The following is a 22357-nucleotide window of genomic DNA, read 5'->3' as shown; positions in this document are numbered from 1 at the left end:
CTAAAGTTGTGTCCCAAATGACGTACTATACGCTTACACTATGTACTGTTTATGGATTTTATTTTAAATAAATGAAAAATTGTACTGAAAGTTGCCCCCCATCCCAACCAATTAATAATAATTAATTATTATTAATTAATTAACAACTAATCGATTATGAAAATAATCGTTAGTTGCAGCCCTAATGTATTGACATTGCAAAACCACCAGTTTTTTTTTTTTTTTTTGGTTTAAATATGACAGCCATCTTTTTGTCATGGCACACAACAAATTTTGGTTATATAGCTGTTCACAGAAACCTCAATATCTTGGCTCAGGATGGGTCTAAGCTCCTTGGCACAAAAATTAATCCATGACACAAAGATGGCCTTTGTATTTAACCAAGTAAAATATATATATATAAAAAAAATTCTAATGGTTTTGCCAATGCAAAGAGGTAATCACTCAAACAAATAGGAAAATTTAAAAACTGTCAAGCAACCAACTTTACAATTATTGGTCCACCTTATATGCTGCATAATGAAGTTCCTCCCAATTAGATGAATTTCTCTGTAAACTGCCAGACAGAATGTTTCTGTAGACTTCTAAATGAATTCTGCTGCTATCATCCTGAGTTACATCATCAATAAAGATTAGTGAGCCCGTTCCTGAACCCGCCATGCAAGCCCAAGCCATGACACTACCTTCACCATGCTTGACTAGTCATGAGCAGATCCTTTCTTTCTCCACACTTTGGCCTTTCCATCACTTTGGTAGAGGTTAATTTTGGTTCCAGAACTTTTGTAGCTGGTCTCTGTATTTCTTTGCAAATTCCAATCTTCCTTTCTGATTCTTACTGTTGAGTGGTTTGCATCTTGAGTGGTATGGCCTCTATATTTCTGCTTTCAAAGTCTTCTTCGAACAGTGGATTATGATACCTTCACCCCTGCCCTGTGGAGGTTGTTGGTGATGTCACTGACTGTTGTTTTTGGGTTTTTCTTTACAATATTAGTCACCAGCTGCCGTTGTTTTCGTTGGCCGATCCGCTCGGTGTCTGGTTGTCAGTGGTTTCTTTCTTTTTCAGAACATTCCAAATTATGGGATAGCCAAAATATTGTCTATGCACAATGCTTGTGCAATGGCTCTGATCCATTTTCAATGCTTCAAAATGACTTGCTTTTCTCCCATAGACATATCTCTGGTATTTATGTTGGTTTATAATGCTTGTGCAATGGCTCTGATCCATTTTCAATGCTTCAAAATGACTTGCTTTTCTCCCATAGACATATCTCTGGTATTTATGTTGGTTTATCCTTTTTAACAGGTATTCACAGGTGAAAACCAGGGCTCAAACCAAGAGAAGACATTCAGATCTATTAACTGTGTAAATAGTCAATCTAACAGGCCACATCTGGGAAACAAGAAAGACCTGTCAGTTAAATGGTCCAATATATCTGATCACTTGAAAAATGGGTGGTTTCAAACAAAAGGTGCCATGTTCTACATTGTTTAACACATCTAGATGTAAATATCAGGAAATGAAAGATGGAATTCTAATGCCATCTCGTATTCATCTTTTGATTTGAATAACAAGCACAAATGTCTTCAATGTATAGCAGAAACAATTGGCCTCTCTGTTCCAATACTTTCAGGGGGAGAATGTATATTAAATATGAAGAAACTTCTGAAGATTGTGTCCATGTAGGTTTTCTCCCACACTCCCAAACACATGTTGGTCAGTGGTTTGGCTCCATTAATTTGCCCCCAAATTGTGTATCTAGACCCCAACTACCATATTTTCAACTGGCTTTGCACTTGTTGCATACTGATAATTGGAAATATATTATAGGTGTTATACAGAAATAGTTTGTGGAGTTTTTGTGAAGGAGTCATCATGGGTTTCCCAACAGATTACTGACGATAAATGAACTTACATACTGTATACCACATATACACTTGTACATTCTACGGGAAAAAACAGTCAAGATAATTATATTAAATTACAGCATATCAGTTTTATTAGACATTCCTCAGTACAGAGATATTTGGTACAAAAATGTTTTTTTCCTCATGATACTAAGAAAATCTCACACAAAAGATGGAAAGTAGTCCAGGTGTTAGAGGACACTTGGGTTACAGGGTTCTACGACACAGTGTATGTGTCTGAATAAGTCCTTTATTTCTGTAAAATCGTCAGCACAAAGCTTCTTCCTACTTCTTGAATCGGGCCAGTGCAGTCTTCCCCGCTTGCTCAGCCAGCTGCTTGGAACGCTCCTTCCTCTCCTTTTCTCTCTCCATTCTCTCCTCCACTGTTTTCCGAATCACGTCCTACAGAAAGACAACGTTACAGATGAGAAACAGCCTGCCTACTATAAAAGCCTCAAGCAAAAGAAAAGGTTGTGTTTGTGTGTTATTAAATACCCTCTGATCCTCGTGGCCCACTTTCTTCTTCCTCTTCTCCACAGCACCAGCTGTACTTTTGCCTCTCTTTTTAAATCTTGGCTTAAACTTTTCATTTGCTAGTGGATCGTAGCCCTGCAAATAAGTAAGTAAATAAATAAATAAATACAAAAGACCACTTGTAAAATAAGAATGAATTTTAAAGAAAGTGGGAAATAATTTAATGCTTTTTGGCTTCACAATGCAGATTGCCTGGCTGAGGCAAAGCCAGCAAAAGACGATCATCCAACAGAGCAGGTGCAAGCTCAGTGTGAGGCTTCTCACTCACTCACACACGTTTTTTCTCTCTCTCTCTCTCACACACACACACACACACCTTCCTCTTATACAACGAATGATGCCTTTAATACCGACCCAGCAGAGCATCACGAAGAATGACAGGAAGCATCTGTGATTGTATCGCAGACTGCATGGCGCAATCACATGCAAACAAGCAGACTGGTATGAAATACCATACAATGTTCCGATGAGAACCTGAAAGGCTGTTATTTCAAATTGTAAGTGCTAGATCCCTTGTTCTCAAGCCATTTTGCCCCAAGATCTTAGTATGATTGGTGAAGTGCTGAAAGGTATTTTCGAGCCAAGAAGTGGTGCAAAGAAGCAATCGCTGGGGGTCACTTCTACTAAACAATGGTACAGATTACATCTGGAACATCAATTACATCAAGTTACTTTCTGTTTTAAGTTTCGTGATGGCAGAGAAAGCGTTGTTATGGTCAGCAGATGAGACAGAACGCTTTACTGATTATAAAGAACCAGAAATTCACAGGCCTGGAACACTATAATCGGCTCACCTTCTGGCTAAAATCTTCTTATATGAGAACAGCCCCTCACACATGCATTGTATTGCAGCATGAAGATATTCCGTGCATTCAAAAAGTGTTGTTCTTCACCGCTTGAGTGTTGGTACCAAATGAGCCCAGAATCGGTTTTGGGTACATAATCATTTATTTGGGGCCAAATGTGAAAATGCCCATAGACAAGAGGCCTAAGATTTTTTTTTTAACACAATAGTTTTTACAGTGGTTTTGTTTGACTGTCACAGCATTTATACATGGTGTCCCAAAAGTCTCCATACATTGGGGAAATTAACACTTTTTAGCAAAATGTCTTCCAAAATATTTCATACTTAGTTTATATACACACACACAGTTGTGCTCATAAATTTTCATACCCCTTGCAAAATCTGCAAAATTTTACTGGGGGGGGGGGGGGGGGGTAGAGGAATCATAAAAATTGCAATTTGTTTTTTATTTGGTACTGCCCTGAATATAATCTATTTCACATAACAGATCTTTACATATAGTCAGGATAAATATTATTTTGTCTTCAGGGAAACATAAGTATTTATGTAGCTTCTGAAGGGCAGTACTAAATGCAAAAAAATAAGATCTTTAATCAAAATCATTTACACTGATCATCCTGTTACAAAGTTTACGCCCCTGCACTCTTAATGTATCGTGTTGCCTTCTTGAGCATCAGTGAAGGTTCGCACCTTTAGTTAGTGAAAAAACGGATCTCAAAAATCATACAGCCACTGTTAGAAAGGGATCAAATATGCAGAAGATGCTGGAAAAGCATAAAATGTGCAGGCCCTGGAGGATTTTTCTGAAGAACAGTGGGCAGTTTAACTGCTCAGGACAAACAAGGGACTCATGAACAACTATCACAAAACATAAAAACAGTCATGGATCATCCAGGTAACGACACACAGTATTAAGAATAAAGCGTATGTAAACTTTTGAACTGGTTCATTTGCGCAAATTCAGTTATTATTGTGTCTTGTGGACTAGATGTAAACATCTATTATGTTAAATAGCTTATTCAGGGCAGCACTAAATAAAAAATGCTATTTTAATGATCCCATTTATAATATTACAATTATAAACATTTAGCAGATTCTGCAAGGGGAATGTAAATTTGAGCTCATCCACTGACGAAGGCATGACCGATGTGGTGCTGGCATACATAATCCCCTATGTATGGAGACTTTTGGGACACCCTGTATGATACAAACCTAGACCTAGTGACAATTTTCATGTTGTTCTGTGTATGGAAAGTTTATTCAGCTCTATGGCTGTAATAAACACATGGATGGATGGACAATTGCTACACAGATGTGATGTCAATTCTAAGTATCTGTTACTAAAATAGAAACACGTGGTGTGTGTGTGTGTATATATATATAGTGAACTCACCAATGCCTCCACTCTTTCTTTATGCTTTTGCTCAAATGTGGCCTGGTCCACTTTACCCAGCAGCCCTGGGTCCAGACCAATCAGTTCGGGCTGCACTTTCTCCAGGAGAGCCTTGACCTCCCATTCCTGTCTCTGCTTTATGCTGCGGTATGGGTTCACATCCAGAGCATCAAAGTTTGGTTCACCCGCACCTAACAAAAAAGTGCCACACAGTTAAAAACATAACACTTCACTTTTCAGTTACTCGCAGCTTAATTATTAATACTAGGCTAATCTGAAACTCAAGCGAACATGGAGTAGGACAAAGTCACAGGATAGCATTTTATATCCAAAGCCTTTCTTGTACAGTAATACACACGTTACTGTAAATTTGAATCAATCTTCTGTTCCCTAATCGGATTCTGGACCCCAATCTCTTTCAATATAGTTACAATAAAGATAAACATTTTATAATAGAGTACAAACTAAGTGATTTCTGTGATTGTTTTGATCATTTTTTTCCATGCACAACCTAATAATGCCCCAGGAATCAGCTTGGTATTGTGCAATGTCATTGTTCCAGGCAAGAGAGAATACAAGATTATTATTTCTGTTACACAAGTTCCTAATGTGAAAATCCAAAAACAGAAATAGACTATGAAATTAGTCAATTACAGGTTACGTGAAAGCAAGAACTTCTGACAAAAAACTTGAACACATTTTACCGTGTATGTACACATTAGGCCCAAGTTGCCACATGTGTATTCATGTATGTGGATCACAAATCAAAAATGGATGTTATATTACTGACACTGGAATTAATACAGCTTATATCTACGCATTAAGAACATCCTCATGTTTCTGCTTGCATTCCATTTAGATAGTAATGAACTAAATGTACCGGCATTTTGTCTGCTCTACTAACCTGGCACAATCATACTTGTGAACCCTTCTCCATGTCCAATACCAAGGACGTCCTCGAAGGGGCAAAACCCAACGCCCCATACTGAACCTCTCACACGATGTGCCATGTAGGGCTTGGATACCGGCCCGCCTCCCCAAACATCCCGGTACACCTGAGGGTGATTGTGTACACACACAAATTACTTTAAGCCAAACTCAAGAAATCTTCCTGTACCTGTACTACAGCTCCAGTAGGAGCACAGAGCTGTGTTTGTGTGTGTGTGTACCTGTACTACATCTCCAGTAGCAGCACTGAGCAGTCCTTTCTGACTGAGGGAGAGGCAGGAGGCTCCAGCAGGCAAGAAGTACTTATGAAGTGGCTTAAATGCTCGAATGTCATAAACTTTCAGCCTCCTGTCCAGTCCTGACGTCACCATGTACCTGTCTCACACACACACACACACACCCACCTTGGACTGTTACATTCTGCCATAGTTACTCAACATATTAGCAAATTTCTGGAAAAAAAAACAAACTTCAAATTCCATAAGATGAAACCATTTTCCTCTATATACTGTAAGCCAGCTATGAAAATCTTATGAAAATCATTGCCACAAAATGAGCAATACGTACGTGCCAGTTTTGTCCACAGTGAGTGAGCGGACTGCGCCCCTGTGGCACAGCATTTTAACTAACGGCTCTTTCTGATTGGGAGACCACAGGCTGACAGTGCCATTGGGATGACCCAGGTGGATGATGGCATTGTGGGGATTCTGTGCCATCACGTCAAGCCTGCCTGACCTTGTGCAGATCGCTACCACCTCCTTTCCCACGGACACATCCAGGTACTGCAGGAAACTTGTGGCGCTCTGGGAGGAGTTGGATGCACATGAGAACACGCATACTAAAAACACCACAACCTTAACATGACTTTTTTTCTATAAGGAAGGTTGTGGAATAACAACGAAGCGTGCACCGGCACATTTGTACTGACGTACCGCTGTGGCAAGCAGGAAGTGGTAGGGGAGGAATTGCATGCGTAGGACATCGTTGAATTTTTTGATGCAATGCAGCTCTATGCCTTTGGAGTCATAGATGTAAAGCCACTTCTTCTGAGCCACAGCGAACATGGACTCTGTGTGGAGCCACCTAGTGGACGGCAGCGAAAGAGCAAATGAGGAAAGCAAAATTGCATTTGTTTTCAAAAGACAAAGCACATAATTGTGCACTTTTATCATTACGGTCATGTGAGCATGAGGGACGTAATATGTTATTTGGAATAAACAGATAATACGCACTAAACTGATACAGATACAAATGGGAGGTAACTCTTCAGGTCCACATGAAGCTAGATATACAGGGTTTGCTTCAAGGGAGCTTAGATGCCAAAAGTTCTATGTGTGAATGCAACCTACACCTGGGGCTTAGTGTTGAATAATACAATGGGTTCAGTAAGAGATAATCCACAGATAGGTCTGCCTTACAAGATTTTAATGCATGGCATGGATGCAAAGAAACACGAGACATGAAGCGGGTGCATTAAAATCATTTATACCACAGCGCTGCTGAATTCTTGATTCTGATTGGCTGACAGACGTTTTGTGGTGTGCAATTATTTTTTCAGTAAACGCACAGCTAAAATAGCTCCAGTCAGGTCTTAACCGCATTACAGTTCCGTATCACTTCACCAAGGTAACTGAAATAACGAAAAGTTAGCATACTGTCCACCACAGCACACAGATCAAACAACAAACAAAATGACAATTTCAATTTTCCAGAAATAAGTAAGGAATAATTGGCTCTGGTCCGTTGAATTATAGGAAAATATTTTCTAATAATTCAACAGCCCGTCGTCAATTGTTCCTTACATAATGCACGCCTAGTCATGGATTATCCCACCTATACCGTGGACACTTGCCAGCACTGACTAGTTAAAGCTGTCGATGATGTTTGCAGTGCAAATTCTGACTGAAAGGATAAAAATAACAGTTCATTTTCGTTAGTTATTTTATACACAGGTCGTTAGATCTAGAATTCTAAATCATACACCGAGATAAAGTAGAGCGAGAAGATTACATTTATTTGACCTGTAACTGTATGTTACTATGGTTACAATTGTTATAGGCAGCGCAATAATTTACAACAGAAATTAATCTGACTGGAACTACTTGTGCATTACATGGTTTGAACACAAACCTTCCATCCAAATTAGAATCAGGTATTCAGACAGATCATGGTATAAGCTTTAATATGCTCACTTCCGTCATGCACATGTTTGTTAGTCATTGTGTCATCATTTATTTGAAGTAGCTGCTTCCATTAACAGTTTTCCAGCCCAGTCATGTGTAAAAAATTATTGCAGTCTTCAGGGTTTTTTTTTTTTTGGTAATCCCCACTTTTCATTGAGATTTTCTTATGGGCATGGATGAAGACTTTATCTTTCTGTGTGCATTAGTGTGTGTGTGTGTGTGTGTGTGTGTGTCTGCACTCACTTGATATCTTGAACCGTTTCCATGACATTCATCTCGCACATAAGGTGTTTGGTCTGCCAATCTATGCAACTCACATGACCTCTCCTTCCACCTAGTAACAGATGCCTGAAAGCAACCATTTCAACACACTTACGACATTTTGAAACTGCACAAACAATATCAGCATCAGAAATACAGTCAAACTGTTATGGTACTGACCGTCCAGTTCTGCTGTAGTCTAGTCTGTATGGTCCAAACTGGGTCAGATGCAAGTTAAAGTACTGTAGAGAGAGGAGGAGAAAGAGAACGAGACCATGCTTTACAGACAGAAAGCACCAGAAGACAACGAAAAGCCTGGGCAATGCACTGGACAATTAAAAAAACAATACTGTTCTTACAGAAGTGTTTACAGTAACCTTTACATTAAAAAAATAATATACAAGTGTTACCTTTGCACCAGATGTAATATCAACAGCCTCTGCTATGTCTTCCTGTGATACAGTGCACGTGTCCTCGCCCTCATCTCCCTCCAGGAACCTGGAGGAACAATGATTGTGTGTAGGTGTGTTAGGATGTGCTTAAATGATAGAGCCATATCTCCCTGCAGTTCTTGCCTGGTTTCCCACTGAAGCTAAGCAGGGTTGAACCTGGCCAGTACCTGGATGGGAAACCTCCTAGAGAAAACTAATGTTGCTGCTGGAAGTGGTATTAGGAAGGCCAGCAGGGGGTGCTGTGGTCCTAATGCACCAATATTGTGATGCTATACTGTAAAAACAGCACTGTCTTTCAGAAGAGACATTAAACCAAGGTCCTGACTAGCCATGCTGTGGTCATTAAAAATCCCAGGACACTTCTAGTAAAGAGTAGGGGTATAACCCAGGTGTCCTGGTGAAATTCTATCATGGCCCCTGTTCTGGCATCATCCATGGATGCTACACACTAGTGGTGGTTGAGGAGACCCCACCGCAATACTATGTAAAGCGCTTTGAGTGTCCACAAAAGCGCTATATAGTTGTAACTAAATGAACAAGTGACAATCGTCAGTGTCAAAACTGAAACTGAAATGAAATGAGCAGTGCTCAGAATCAGGTGCATTACCCAGCATCCTCTGGGAGCAGGAGATCATATCGTGCAGCCTCTTTCTGTGCTAGCTCAGAAGCCGCCTCGCACTTGGTGATGATCTCTTTCGCCTTCATTCTGGTGTTGTTCAGCTAATGAGAAAACAGGGACACATCAACAAACAAATTATGACTTGGGGATTCTGTTAGGCTCGTATACCAACGGAATTTCGTCCTTCGACATGCAGTAAAACTAAATCTAAGCTCATTTTCACCCTTACAAGAAAGTACTTTTTTTTTTTTTAAATCAGTAAAAGACAACATTGTGGGCAATATACACAGAGAATAACATTCTCTCAATATATAGCTATGGGACTTTTGCAACATACCTTCTGCAATTTTTTGCCTCGCTCGAATTTCTTCAACTGCTGTTCTGGGATAACGGCCTCGCCAGGGAAAGGGTCCTTTTTCTGAGGAAATGACATCAAATCAATGAGCTCTGTTGCGTCCAGGTTTTGCGTAATACACAACTCTGCAGATTAATCTTAATACCCACAGTCATGCCCCAAACCTCACTATGTGTACGAAGTAATCATTACACCAAGTAATTATACCAGTGGCTTATGGACATGCCATTTATTATGGTGGTAACTGCACAAATTCCAAAATTGGGCAATAAATACAAATTCCACAATAAGGACAAATCAGTTGCCATTCACTAGTGTCCCACCTAATCAAATTAGGGAACAAACTAGGGAACAAACAAATTCAGCAAGAAAAATTATGAAATGCAGCCAGTCCCAAAACCTTTTTCATTATACTGTAGTAGTATACTGGACCTTCGCTCATACTCTCCCGATTGGCTGCTGGCTCTCATATAGTCAGACTACTTTCCAGTGTAAATATGGGGTGCAACGCTGTTTAACGTATCTGTGCTTGCATACAAATTTCCTGTCTATTCCTATATTACTTTTATAGGATTGACTCGACATTTCCAGAGCATCATATTATAGAATATTGGTTTTCTCCCCAATGATGTTTTAACAAACTCTTACACACTGTAGCGTTAATTAAAATGAGGGCGTAAAAGACTAAATGTGTTCTGATTCGAATAAATTACTTCCTATGACATATAACTGGATATATGTGAATATGCTGTTTATCATCAGATGGAAATGGAAATTAAAGCAAAACCACTTTTCGAATCACAATCGAATCCAATATCAATTCAATTCCCACAGATCTCACCTTCCATCCATAGTCCAGAAAGTATTAAATATACGCACCCCTGACATGATCGTTCTCTCAACTCTCCTTTTCCTCTCCTTTCGTCGCTGGTAAGGTTTTTTTTCTGTCACTTCGTGCGGTGCTTCAACTTCACTGTTTTTGCCTTTATCTGTAGTCTTATCATCTTCAGTTTTCGTTTCTTCCCAGTAACGCTTAGGGGGCTGAGGTAAACAAAAACAGACATGACAAAGCCTTGACAAAGTACAAATCTCACATCAGATATCTCAATGGCTTGACTAAGAATGATTTTACAGGTACATGCGCAGTATGCACAAACAGAGTGTTAAATTCACAGTTCACAATCAGTGTTGCATGTGCTTAACCAATCACAGCTCCATCCGTCATTAACTACAAAAAAAGATGCATTTATTGTATAAAAGTGCTCTCTCTCTCACATATACATATATACATATATATGTATGTATGTATGTATGTGTGTGTGTGTGTGTGTGTGTGTGTGTGCTATAGTAGCTAGCCTGTGTTACGTTATATTTGTTTTACGCGGTTTTCAAGCAAACATCTTTTCCAGTCGTTGACAAGCTAACCCCTCACTCTAACTAACAATTATAAACATTCACCCAAATTTAAACTGAAATACGCTCGTACCTTTTTCTTTTTCTCCACGTGTGTGCTGGCCAACGCTTCATGCGCGGGCGCCGCCATCTTTGTTATAGTTTTTATATTTCCGCCGCGTTAACGGGTTCTTTTCCGGCTGAATCCAAAATGACTCTATGTAGTCTATGTAGTACACACTATGCAGTGCACCTACAAACAGGAAGAGGAAGCCGTTTGGGCTGCGTCCAGGCTCAGCCTCGGTGACGTCAAACGCACTGCAAAAGTTTGGTGTGTTATAATAATAATAATAATGTTTTCATTTCATATTTTTTTTTTGAAAAAAATAGCCTGCATGTTTACATGTTACAAATTTTGTGTAAGTGCTCATTACTCCTCTCCTAAAGAACAACACAGTTCCATCTCAGCTTCTTCAAAAAAAAAAGGGGGGGGGGGTTTAGTATTTCTTGTAATAGAATTAATACAATACAGTCTGAATTATTCATCAAAAATAATTCATATATGTTTATAATATCAACACATTAATTTGTGTTACTAAGCCCATCGATTTGCATATAATAGATGCATGAAAAGATGCACAAGACACCACAACACAAAAATGGTTCAAGTAATTTCATGTGTTTATTGCATTTAAAAACATTTGTCCAGGAGGAGACTCTGTCGACGTGCTCAAAAACTGTGTGCTTGGTTTAATTTACTAGACTTTCGATTTAAAAATATACACTACCAGTCAAAAGTTTAGACACACTCATGCTTCATTTTTATTTTTTTCCCCCCACATTTTAGAATAATAATAAAGTCTTTCAAACTCTGGAATAACACTAATGGAACTATGGGAATTATGTTGTGATAAAAAAAAAAAATAAATAAATCAAAATAATTTAGTATTTTATCATTTTCAAAGTAGACACCCTTTTTGCCTAGAATTTCCAGAAATTCCTGAAGTATTCTTGGCATTTTCTCAACCAATTTGTTCTCCTGGACAAATGTAAAATGTGGGGGGGGGGGGGGGGAAATAAAAATAAAGAATGAGTGTGTCTAAACTTTTGACCAATAGTGTATTAACATTTGAATGACCAATTTATCAACATTAAATATGATCCACTTTTTACTTTATCTGACTACAATTATGAAGGATTCTAAGAGATATTAAAATTCCAATCTCTATCATTAAATTTATCTCGACATTTGTTTATCTTATTTAACCAATTACTTAGATTGTGCTCATTCATTTGGATTAGAGTGTGACTTAGAATCCCGTGCCGGCCGTGTACGCAGATCTCACGGTCACAAACTCACCAGTCTTGGTCATTAGACAGAGGTAATTGACTAATACTATTTATATGGCTGCCCATAATTGCCTTTTTTCTAAAAACTACTTTCTTTAGTCCCCATAGATCTGTACACACTTAATTAGAAAAACATTATCTCTAGTCAGAGGTCATGACCACTAGGCCTACTATCAGAACAAGTCAACCAGTTTTACTTCTCTATAACAGTAGCTTTGTATAGTCATGCCATGGTTTCCCATGTACACTTAACTAGATTAATATTACAATAATCAGAGGTCATGGCTCACTCTATTTAGATTGGTCAATCAACACAATGTTATTCTGAACCAAGATTCCTTTTAGCATTTAGTCAGTACAGTAAGTACACTTAACTAAAGCCAAGTTGTTAGCCTGGACTCTAAAATCTCAGTTGGCATGCCCCGATGCTCCACCTAAACCTGGATTTTAGCCTGCACTAAACTGGTCGCAGATTTGTGGTGACATGGATTTAACGTAATCTACTAGAGCCAATCATTTCAGCGTAGGTCTGAATAGATTAATAGGTTAACCAATTTATTATTCTTAATCCAATTCAAAAGATAACAAGCATTGATCAATAACATAAAACATCACATAAAACACAAACAAGAGAATTTGAGATGTTTTCCTGGCAATGAAACTACACACGACAATTGTGCGGGAGATCTGCCTACAGATTCCCTGAATCTTTGGCCAGCTCTCCCTAAATACACAGATACTCTGTAGGTCCACCAAATGGTGTTGTTTGTGATTATAATTCAAATTTGGGCCCACTATTCAGGGGGTCACTTAGCATTTGTGATTGAATGGGTCTTCGATGTCTGCAGAAGGATATACCTTAGACCTTGGGTGAGTTCAAGATGATCTCAACACAGAGAGAGAGAGAGAGAGACAGAAGGGTGGGGGGGGGGGGGAGCGAGAAGGGAGCAATTCAGAAGAAAAATAGTGAGGTGTGATCTTCCAGTCTTCTCCCAATGTGGTGTGTTATCTCGGATGAAGATGCTAATTCTGTGGGAGAGAGTTCAAATGTTAATTTTTGTAATCCTTTGTTTTCTTAGAGAGCAGTTCTCTCCAGATTCAGACATCTTGGCACCAGTCTTACAGAATCTTCCATCTTCCACCTGTGCAGTGCCACACTAACCCAAAGCATAATAGAGCTACCTCCACACTTAACAGTTGTTCTTTTCATAAAATGCTGCTTCTTGTTTCCCTTGAATGTACCTTTGGTGGAAGTGGCCAATGAGTTCCATTTTAACTTCACCAGTACACAGACTTCTCTGAATATTATTTTGCATATATCAGACGTTCGCTTTTGTGATGAGGTTGCAGGTAAGGTTTCCTTCCATGCAGATCATGTTTGTGCAAGCAACACTGCAAAGTAGAATGGTGCGCCACAACTCCTTTTTTGTTGTTGTTGTTGTTGTTGTTGTTTTCAGCCTGCATACATGCAGCTCTATATAAAGGTTTTCTTGGTCTTTCAGCTCATGCCTTGTCCTTTTATAGCATTCCTATATGCAATAAAGAGATTACAAGCAGACACAGAAAGGTGGAGAAAGAGTTCATGGTCAGTGTTACCTGATCACAATTACAAAGTTTATGTTTAAATTGTGTTGGATAAGGTAGGGATTGCATCAAAATATATATCAGTATTTTCCACACTTCAATAAATAATTTGATTATTTTGACTATTAACTGAATTTTTTGTTATTTGACAAGTGTGACAGTCTAAAAATTGCACAAACACACTCAATTCTTTATTGCCCTCTTCAGAATCTAAGGTTATAAAGTTCACTGGAGAGATTGGTCATTAACAGAATGCAGACTTTATATGCCCTGTGTATTTGTACAAATTTGTGGTAAGAGTGAGATGAGATCTGCAGTGATAAGTGAAAACATAGAGTGAGAAAAACAGTACCACTTATATTATAATGGAGGGAGTTAACATTTCTTTGGTAAGTCAAGAACAAATATTTTTTTAAGCTGGTTAAATGTATCTTGCATACTACAATACTGGCAAAAAGCAACTATTTTTGATTAGAATATTAAGAATACCTCAACCATTAATTTTTAAAATCTTTTTTACTTTACAAGTGGGCATATTCAGAATTACACATGAAGTGCATAGTATATTTTCCATTGCTTTTGTTTTGTGAAAGTGGTGGAGGTGAAAAAGTGAAGTAAAAGGCTTATTGAGTTTGCATAGATCAGATGCTTATAGCTTCCCTTGTAGAGGGATGTCTTAGCAGCAGTCACATTAGAGCAAATTATCAATAGATGAGCAGTATCGAGTTGTGAGTTCCTCCACTTTATCTGAATTTCTCCAAATTATAGACTCTTACAGTCTACAAGATAGAGGGCAGAGGAGGGCGGTGGGTGAAGTGAAGATAAAGTATTTGGCGGCTGATTGTTGTTGAGAGGAAAATGAGTTGTAGAGAAAAAAGGAATCAGGTTGTGGTAGGGTTGTTAGGATGTTGGAAGCTTGAGAGGAAGGCGTTCTATGCCTGGTTGGACTGTAGATTTAAAAAAAAAAAAAAAAAAAAAAAAGAGCCAAGCCATACCCAAGCCAAGCAAAACCCCTCAAAAAGCCAGACGCCTACCTGACCAAGCAGTTGGAAAAGCACTTAGATCAAAAACAAGCCAGAGTTTATCTTTAAAGTGGTAAATGAGTGAATTAGCAACAGGTGAGAACAGTTAGAAAAAAATGTAAACTTGGGATGACTGGATGTGGTGAGAGGCGGGGGATTCTAGGACTGGAGTTCCTAATGAATGAATGGAGTGGTTGTGACCTGTTCCAGATTCAGTTGAAAATTGGTTGTTTATACCCATGCTCATGTTAAAATTAGGGGCACGGTGGCTTAGTGGTTAGCACATTTGCCTCGCACGTTAGGGATCTGAATCCCACTTCTACCCTGTGCAAGTTTGCATGTTCTCCCCATGCTTCAGGTGTTTCCTCTGCTAGTCCAAAGAAATGCACTTTAGGCTGATTGGTATTTCCAAATTGTCCATAGTGTGTGAATGTGTGTGCAATTATGCCCTGTGTTGGGTTGGTACCACATCCAGGGTGTCCCCTGCCTTGTGCCCCAAGTTCCCTGGGATAGGCTCCAGGCTCCTCTTTAACCTTGTGTAGGATATGGTAAATGGATGAATGGATTTCATCTATCAGCATTAGTTCCTTTCCTTCTATTCCATTCCAACTAATGTTGAGTCAATACTGATGTCATCACAATTTCTTTTTCTATGTGGATAACCATTGACTTAAGGATAGAATTGGCACAAATATCTGTCTGTTAATCCAGACTCCTTAAAATGTTTAAAATATAATCATTTAAAAAGTGTTTTACTTTAGATTTGTTTCGATTAGTCATAAAATCAGGGGACGTTATTGGCTGGTTGACTGAATTAACTTTTAATCCTACAGATGAAGTCAACATGTCGACCAGAATTGTTTGATTTTGAAGGCATTTCTATGGTCCATTACTTCACTGATAACTGGGAAAAGGTTCAGAAATTTCAAGCAAGACCAAATGATATCCTCATTGCCACTTACCCCAAAGCAGGTAGGCTATTTTTTTTTTTTGCTTCTTAAAATGAATTATTTGATCAAGTATGCTAGTGAGGCCTTTATCCTACAGGTACTACCTGGGTCTCCTACATTTGGACCTACTCTATTTTCACAATACAGCACCAGAGCATCAGACCTCTCTGCCCATCTTTGTAAGAGTGCCTTTTCTTGAGGCAGTCTTTCCTGAGATGCCTACAGGTCATTGGATTCCCTTCTATCATCCTTTTCTTTACAGTTATAAACAGGTATAAGTAAACCATATAATATAATGGCTGAAAATGAAAAATTCCATGAAGAGCCTTTCTTCCGTATGCAGGGGTTGATCTGGCAGATAAATTGCCCAACACACCACGGCTCATCAAAACTCATCTACCTGTTCAGTTGGTGCCCAAGTCCTTCTGGGAACAGAACTGCAAGGTACAGTATATGGTATTTCTTAACTATGCGGTCTTGTTTACATAAATGCACTTTACAGTGTGTGAAATTTGTTAACTATGTGGTCATCAGTGGAGTGACAAATTCATTACTGATTCATTAATGTGAATCAACACATAAGATATCTATAGGGATAGAAATGCTATTGAAGTGATTTTTGTAGTATATATTTATGTATTTTATATTGTGGTAATATGAACTGAATCAACAACAACAACAACAACAACAACAACAACAATAATAATAATAATAATAATAATAATAATAATAATAATAATAATTCATTCATTCATTCATTCATTCATTCATTAATCACTTTTTATCCAGGTCAGGGTCATGATAAATCTAGAGTCTATCCTGGGGATAGATGGATGCTAGTCCATCTCAGGCACCATTCACACACAGATTTATGGCTAGGGGCAGTTTAGTGTAGCCAGTCTAATGTGTGTTTTTGGGAGGTGGCAGAAAATCCAGAAGAAACCGGCGTGAACAACACGTGAAACTCCACAGAGACAGTATACTGAACCAGGGATCCTGGAGTTGGCTACTCGGCTATTACCGTGGAAACAGTGACAAGAGGCCGACTCTGACTATGACAAACGTTTAGAATTATACTGTGATCCATTTCATAAATGCCATTAAAACGTTACATTTACATATTGAAGTTAATGACAGAAAAAAATGAACTTAGCCCTTCAGTGGAACCAAATGTTGTGTACTGCTTTTTAAAAAATCTTTCTTTCCATACTTCTGTAACTGTTTGTGTGTCTCTTACTAGGTTGTTTATGTAGCTCGCAATGCCAAAGACAATGCTGTGTCTTATTTCCACTTTGCTCGTATGATCAACTTACTACCTGAACCGGGAAACTGGAACACTTTCTTACAGAGTTTCATGGATGGAAAGCGTGAGTTAGTGAAATTGATATATACAGGTCTGAAAAGGACAAAAAAAAAAAAAAACTGCAACTCTGTTATACTGTGGGGGCATTTTGCTACCATAATTTGGGTTCCTTTATAGGTACCTGTCACTGCAAATTAATACAAAATTATGACTGATCTCATTTATTTGATCTTTTAGTGGTGTTCGGACCTTGGTATGATCATGTGACTGGCTACTGGGAAAAGAAGCAGACATACTCTAATCTTCACTACATGTTCTTTGAAGACATGGTAGAGGTAAATACAGTAGAAAGCATGCTCGGTTGCCCCTGTTTCATGGAACCCGATGTTCATTTTAACAATAAAAAATGTTTATGAATGAAATAATGAATGAATTAGCTTGATGCTGCTTAAGGTGGGATTTTCTTCCCTTCTTGTCCAGAACACCGAGCATGAGTTGGAGCGACTGTGCTCCTTCCTCGGTTTCTCTACACCAGCGGAAGAGAGGGAGAGAATTACAAAAGGCGTTCACTTTGATGTTATGAAGCAGAACAACATGACCAACTATTCCTCATTCTCACACATGGACTTCAAGATCTCACCATTCATGCGTAAAGGTTCATATGCCATTAATAAAGAATGTGGGGCATTTTCAAACAGTCGACACAGAAAGGGTGTCTAATGAATGGAGCAAGACTGTTTAGTTACTAGATCTATATTAGATACGGCATGTTTTTATAAACTACGGTAAGATCTACTGTGTTTTAAAATGGCCAGCAAGTGAGAAAGTAGCACATCTGAATGCTTAATTATTCAATTACAGCTAGATTATTCAGTGAGGTTTTAGGTCAGAATTTGATTAATTTACATGTCACACTGTATTTAAGATGTACCTGAATAAAAAACAACAGATGATGCTGGAAGAGAAAAGCAAAGGCAAAAAGAGAAATGGGGGGAATATAAAATAATATACCATCAAGTGTTTTGTAAGAGACTTTCAGTAATAAAATAATAACCGATGTGGTAGGGAACCACTTTTCCTGCATTCCTACTGGGAGGGAGAGGGGTAGTCAGTATGGCCAGAGAATTGGGGGAAGGGTTGTGGCAGTGAGTGAAAAACTATTTATTTTCCCTAGGTAAAGTTGGAGACTGGAAGAATCACTTCACTGTGGCTCAAAATGAGCAGTTTGATGAACACTACTGGCAGAAGATGAAGAACACAACCCTACAGTTCCACACAGAGATTTAAGAATATAATTTACAATATATTACACAGCAGTTTAGTCAAGATTTTTTGTCCACATGTGCTTTACATAATCATTAAAAGACATACTGAAAGGAATGGGTTTTTTTTTCCACTCCAGGATATCAATTCAATTAAAATACTTATGTATTATGATGTAATTAATACAAAATTATTACTCTGAGGTATTAAATGTCTACAGATCACTAACAAAGACTCAGCTTATTTATGTATATCAGCAATGTATACAATCCTAGAACATGACTGAACTGCCCTTATTGATATAAAATGTTTATGTCTATGTAGTGCTCTAGTGAAAAAGTGGAATGTTACAAGCATGCTCAAGCAGAAATAAAGCTGCTTACTTGATTGTTCTTGTCATGTTCATGTTGTAAAAGAAAAACAGTGCTGGAAGAGTAAGCTGGTATATTGTATTCCTCTGGATCCATTATGTACTGTATGTCCATTTACGCCTGAGATCCTGTGATGTTGGTATACTTTTCTTAGTATTTTGTTAGATATGCTACTGGTGCCCAGCTGTCTCACTGTGTGATCATTTTGTGATAAAGTCGTTGAAAGGTAAACAAATACAAATGTTCAGACACACGCTCTCATGGGAACTTTCATGCTGTGAAAAAAAAAGAAAAGGCTACTTTCTTGGGCTTTCCTGTATCTGTGACCAGAAAGGATTTAAATAAAGTAGAAAATTAAGGGATGGGATTTGTTGTTAAAGTGTGCAATGTAGTGAGTTGGGAAAACCTATCATTTTGTAGGCCAATATTAAATCTCTGGCGAGTTTGTTCCTGTTGGTGGCTGGTAGGCAGTGAAACTGACGGAATAATACGTAACAATGGCTACGGTTGCTTGCACAGCAAATTCCGTTTAAGGTCTACATTCAAGTTGCAGCATCGGAATATTCCTGTATACCTGGTAGTTGTAAGTGTGACTGAGTTGCCTTTCCTAAATAATTAGCCTACAGCTAAGCATCTGTTAGCACCCACAATTCTTTGCAAACTAAGCATGCACATATATCTCCTTTCAGTGGATTTTCTGAATAAGGTGTTTACATGCAACAAATTTCCATTTAAAACAGCCATATTACAGGGCTGCGAATCAGAATTTGAGAATCAGAATATTGTCTTAATCTGAATCGGGCAATCGGACTGTGGCGTTTACATGACTCAGTGACTCGGTACTAATTAGAATATTGCCAAATTCCGATTAATATCGGAATATTGATGTGCATGTAAACGTAGCCATTGTATTTTGTATGACAGTATGTTAAGAAGATTAAAGCAACATGAAGTGTTGCCAGTTTCTGGATCTTTGTTAGCAGCTTTTAAATTGGTTATGTACTGGTTAGAACTGGTTTTATTGTCAAAAGTGATTTTAAGACCATCTATATTTCATCGGCTGATTCTCTCTTTTGGTTTGGTCTAGAAACTAGAAAACTAGAAAAATCTAGAAAAATCTAGCTGTACAGAAAAAAGCATAGGATGAAGTATATGATTCTTACGAAAGAGCATAATTAAACATTTAATTTAAATATACTTGACATATTTCATTGCTCTTAATGCTGCTCATCATATTCTTTTTTAATTAGAAAAGATCTCACTGTTGCTGTAGCTGACTGCTTTGCTAATTTTTTGAACGTTAAATTATAGGTTGTGCGCTATAAGAGAGAGTGGGATCAGTTGTAGCAGGGGTCAGTTGTAATACTATCAATTGCTCCAGTCAGCAACAAGCTACAGTGGTGACGCTCAGGGGCCATTTACACGACAAGGTTTTCAAAACTTTTTATGCGGTTTGGCTGTTCGTTTACACGACAACGGCGTTTTGGGGCCTGAAAACGCAAACTTTTGAAAACGGCATTCAAAGTGCGAGTTTTTGAAAACAGTGACGTGTAAACATGCAAAAAACTGAGAATTTGTGAAAACGATGACGTCATGTGCACGCGTATTATGTGGTTAGTCTATAGGCATGCACGCAAGTACTTCAAAACAACACGCAAGACATTCAAAACTACAACGGCGGAGTACAGGACTGTGTTTGTGCTGCTCAGGATTTTGAGTTTATTGACGCTTCTCCAGCAAAGTGTGATTTACTGCATCACCATTATGACCTGTGGAGACGCATTTGTTACATACGCCCAATCATTAACCCACATCTACGCCGACGAAGGGTATTAAAATCTTATAATGATCTTTGTAATTGTCTCTTTTGGAGTATATCTGTATCCTTTTATTGCTAATAAAATATAGAAAGGAGACTGACTGCCAGTGTCTCACTATTTGGTTTGTATTTGCAGATTTTGTTCTATTTTTTACAACGATGGTCAATTATTAGTACTTAAAGATGCACTATTTTGATTTTTTTTTTCAGTATTTAAAAATGAATGAGCTTTGTTAACAGAATTCTGACCTGGAGCACAAGAAAAGCTAAAAAATGAGGTTGAAAATCCATTTCCACAATGAAAAAAAAAATTATTCAATTTCATGTACATTAAATTAGATTACATTAGGGACGTCTCAGCATTTATCAACCAAGAAAAATAAGCCAAATCTATGCTTGACAAGAGTGAGTTCTCACAATTCTTTATGACAATGAACAATTTTCCAAGTCTAACTATCGAGATTCTAACTGGTGACAGAACTTTTTTTTTTTTTTTTTTAACTCTATGTAGATCAGAAACCATTGAAATCGTTTGAGAAATGTAAATGTTATTGTGCTTTTTATCCAGAAAAACCGCAGCTCCCCCATTTACTTGTATTTGTTTATAGGGCAGTCTTACTCGGATCAATATGACAGACACGTTGATGTGAATGCTTATGTGCGCAGACGAGTAGTGTTTCTTTACAAAGTGACCGCCAACTACTGGCCTGGCATGCATAATACAGCGTTTTTAGTCATTTTCGCGGATATGTGTGAACGGGAATCGCTTTGAAAACATTACCCGTACGCGAATCTTTTCAAAAACGCAAAGGAAAAACTTTTCAGTTTTTAGAACATCGTTGTCGTGTAAATGTACACTCAGTCTGCACATGCTTAGTAACTTCCTTTCACTATCTGCACAAGAGCAGCAAATTAATCTGAAGAATGTCTTAGAAAGTCTTAAAAGTCTAAAAATTCTTAAAGTTGTTTTCCTCATCTGGAGAACTTTTTCTCCATCCCCAAACATTTCAGAGTTTGGGCATGTCCCTTCTGTTTTAAAAAATGTTAGAAAGCAGGGGTGCAACCTGCGGTGCTATTTGTAACTGCACCTTGTTTCAGGGGTGTCTCAAACTGTTAAGAGTAACACAAGTTGGCAGCACTGAGACAGAAAAGATGCACCCAATAATTTTCATGCTTAAAATCATAGAATGAAAGCCAAAATGCAAAAGAAATGAAAATCAAATGAACGCAAAATGCGCTAGTTTTGCTCACTGGCTAATTCACCTGATAGCATGACTGATAGATGACAATGCTAAATTAGTTAGCTATCATGTCAGATTTCAAGATGGATGAAAGTGGGGTCAGTTGTGGCAGTGCTACCGATACAAGTATTTAGGTTTAACTAAGTAAGAAGTTTCACTTAGTTGAAAATTGGCTTCCTTACTGGAAAAGGAACAAGGAAACTTAAACAACTCATTTATTATTTATGTGATTGAACTGCCCAATGTTTATACACCACTTCAGCATACATTTGAGCTAGATAGTACTTTTTCTGATGCAAACATTGTACAACGTCAGTGACTCTAGAAAGTAATAACCCCTTAGTGATTATTTTTCTTTGTGCTGTTTTGCAATCTCAAATGTAAGCACATTGGATTTTTTGTATATATAATTATTTTTTTCTGCCTTTTTTTAAATGACTTTTAAATTAAATAAAGTCTGTGGTTATTCAAAAGTAAAAAAAATAAAATAAAAAAAATAAAACTTTGACACTGCTTAATTAATACCCCACGAAAATTATGCTACCACCACCATCTTTGATATGAAAGAATGTTGTTTCCGGGATGTTGGGCTGTATTTGGTCTGAGC

The 22357-nt window shown here is 38.0% G+C and overlaps 1 protein-coding gene and 1 pseudogene across 1 annotated transcript; one reads left to right on the top strand and one right to left on the bottom strand.

Moving 5' to 3' along the window:
* Nucleotides 1–1853: 1853 nt before the first annotated feature.
* On the bottom strand, nucleotides 1854–11042 carry wdr46 (WD repeat domain 46). The gene is made up of 14 exons (XM_053624579.1): nucleotides 10942–11042; nucleotides 10335–10496; nucleotides 9438–9518; nucleotides 9089–9201; nucleotides 8440–8527; nucleotides 8210–8271; nucleotides 8012–8116; nucleotides 6518–6668; nucleotides 6153–6388; nucleotides 5807–5960; nucleotides 5542–5692; nucleotides 4638–4828; nucleotides 2401–2514; nucleotides 1854–2307 (listed from the first exon to the last, which is right to left on the bottom strand). The coding sequence occupies exons 1-14, from the start codon at nucleotides 10996–10998 to the stop codon at nucleotides 2191–2193; spliced, it is 1782 nt and encodes a 593-aa protein (XP_053480554.1). The 5' UTR covers nucleotides 10999–11042; the 3' UTR covers nucleotides 1854–2190.
* Nucleotides 11043–14084: 3042 nt separating this feature from the next.
* On the top strand, nucleotides 14085–18703 carry LOC128607598 (cytosolic sulfotransferase 3-like; annotated as a pseudogene).
* Nucleotides 18704–22357: the final 3654 nt, after the last annotated feature.

The sequence above is a fragment of the Ictalurus furcatus genome, chromosome 5, assembly GCF_023375685.1.
Source record: "Ictalurus furcatus strain D&B chromosome 5, Billie_1.0, whole genome shotgun sequence".
NCBI lineage: Eukaryota > Metazoa > Chordata > Actinopteri > Siluriformes > Ictaluridae > Ictalurus > Ictalurus furcatus.
This window is presented reverse-complemented; position numbering and strand designations above follow the sequence as displayed.

What these genes read in the sequence shown, in the direction of transcription:
- wdr46 (XM_053624579.1), bottom strand. Translation starts at nt 10,998, where the DNA reads ATGGCGGCGCCCGCGCATGAAGCGTTGGCCAGCACACACGTGGAGAAA. An exon ending in GAGGCAAAAAATTGCAGAAG is followed by an intron (nt 9,202 to 9,437) that starts GTATGTTGCAAA and finishes TTTTCTCATTAG; the next exon opens with CTGAACAACACCAGAATGAA. An exon ending in CACAAGTATGATTGTGCCAG is followed by an intron (nt 4,829 to 5,541) that starts GTTAGTAGAGCA and finishes CTTTTTTGTTAG; the next exon opens with GTGCGGGTGAACCAAACTTT.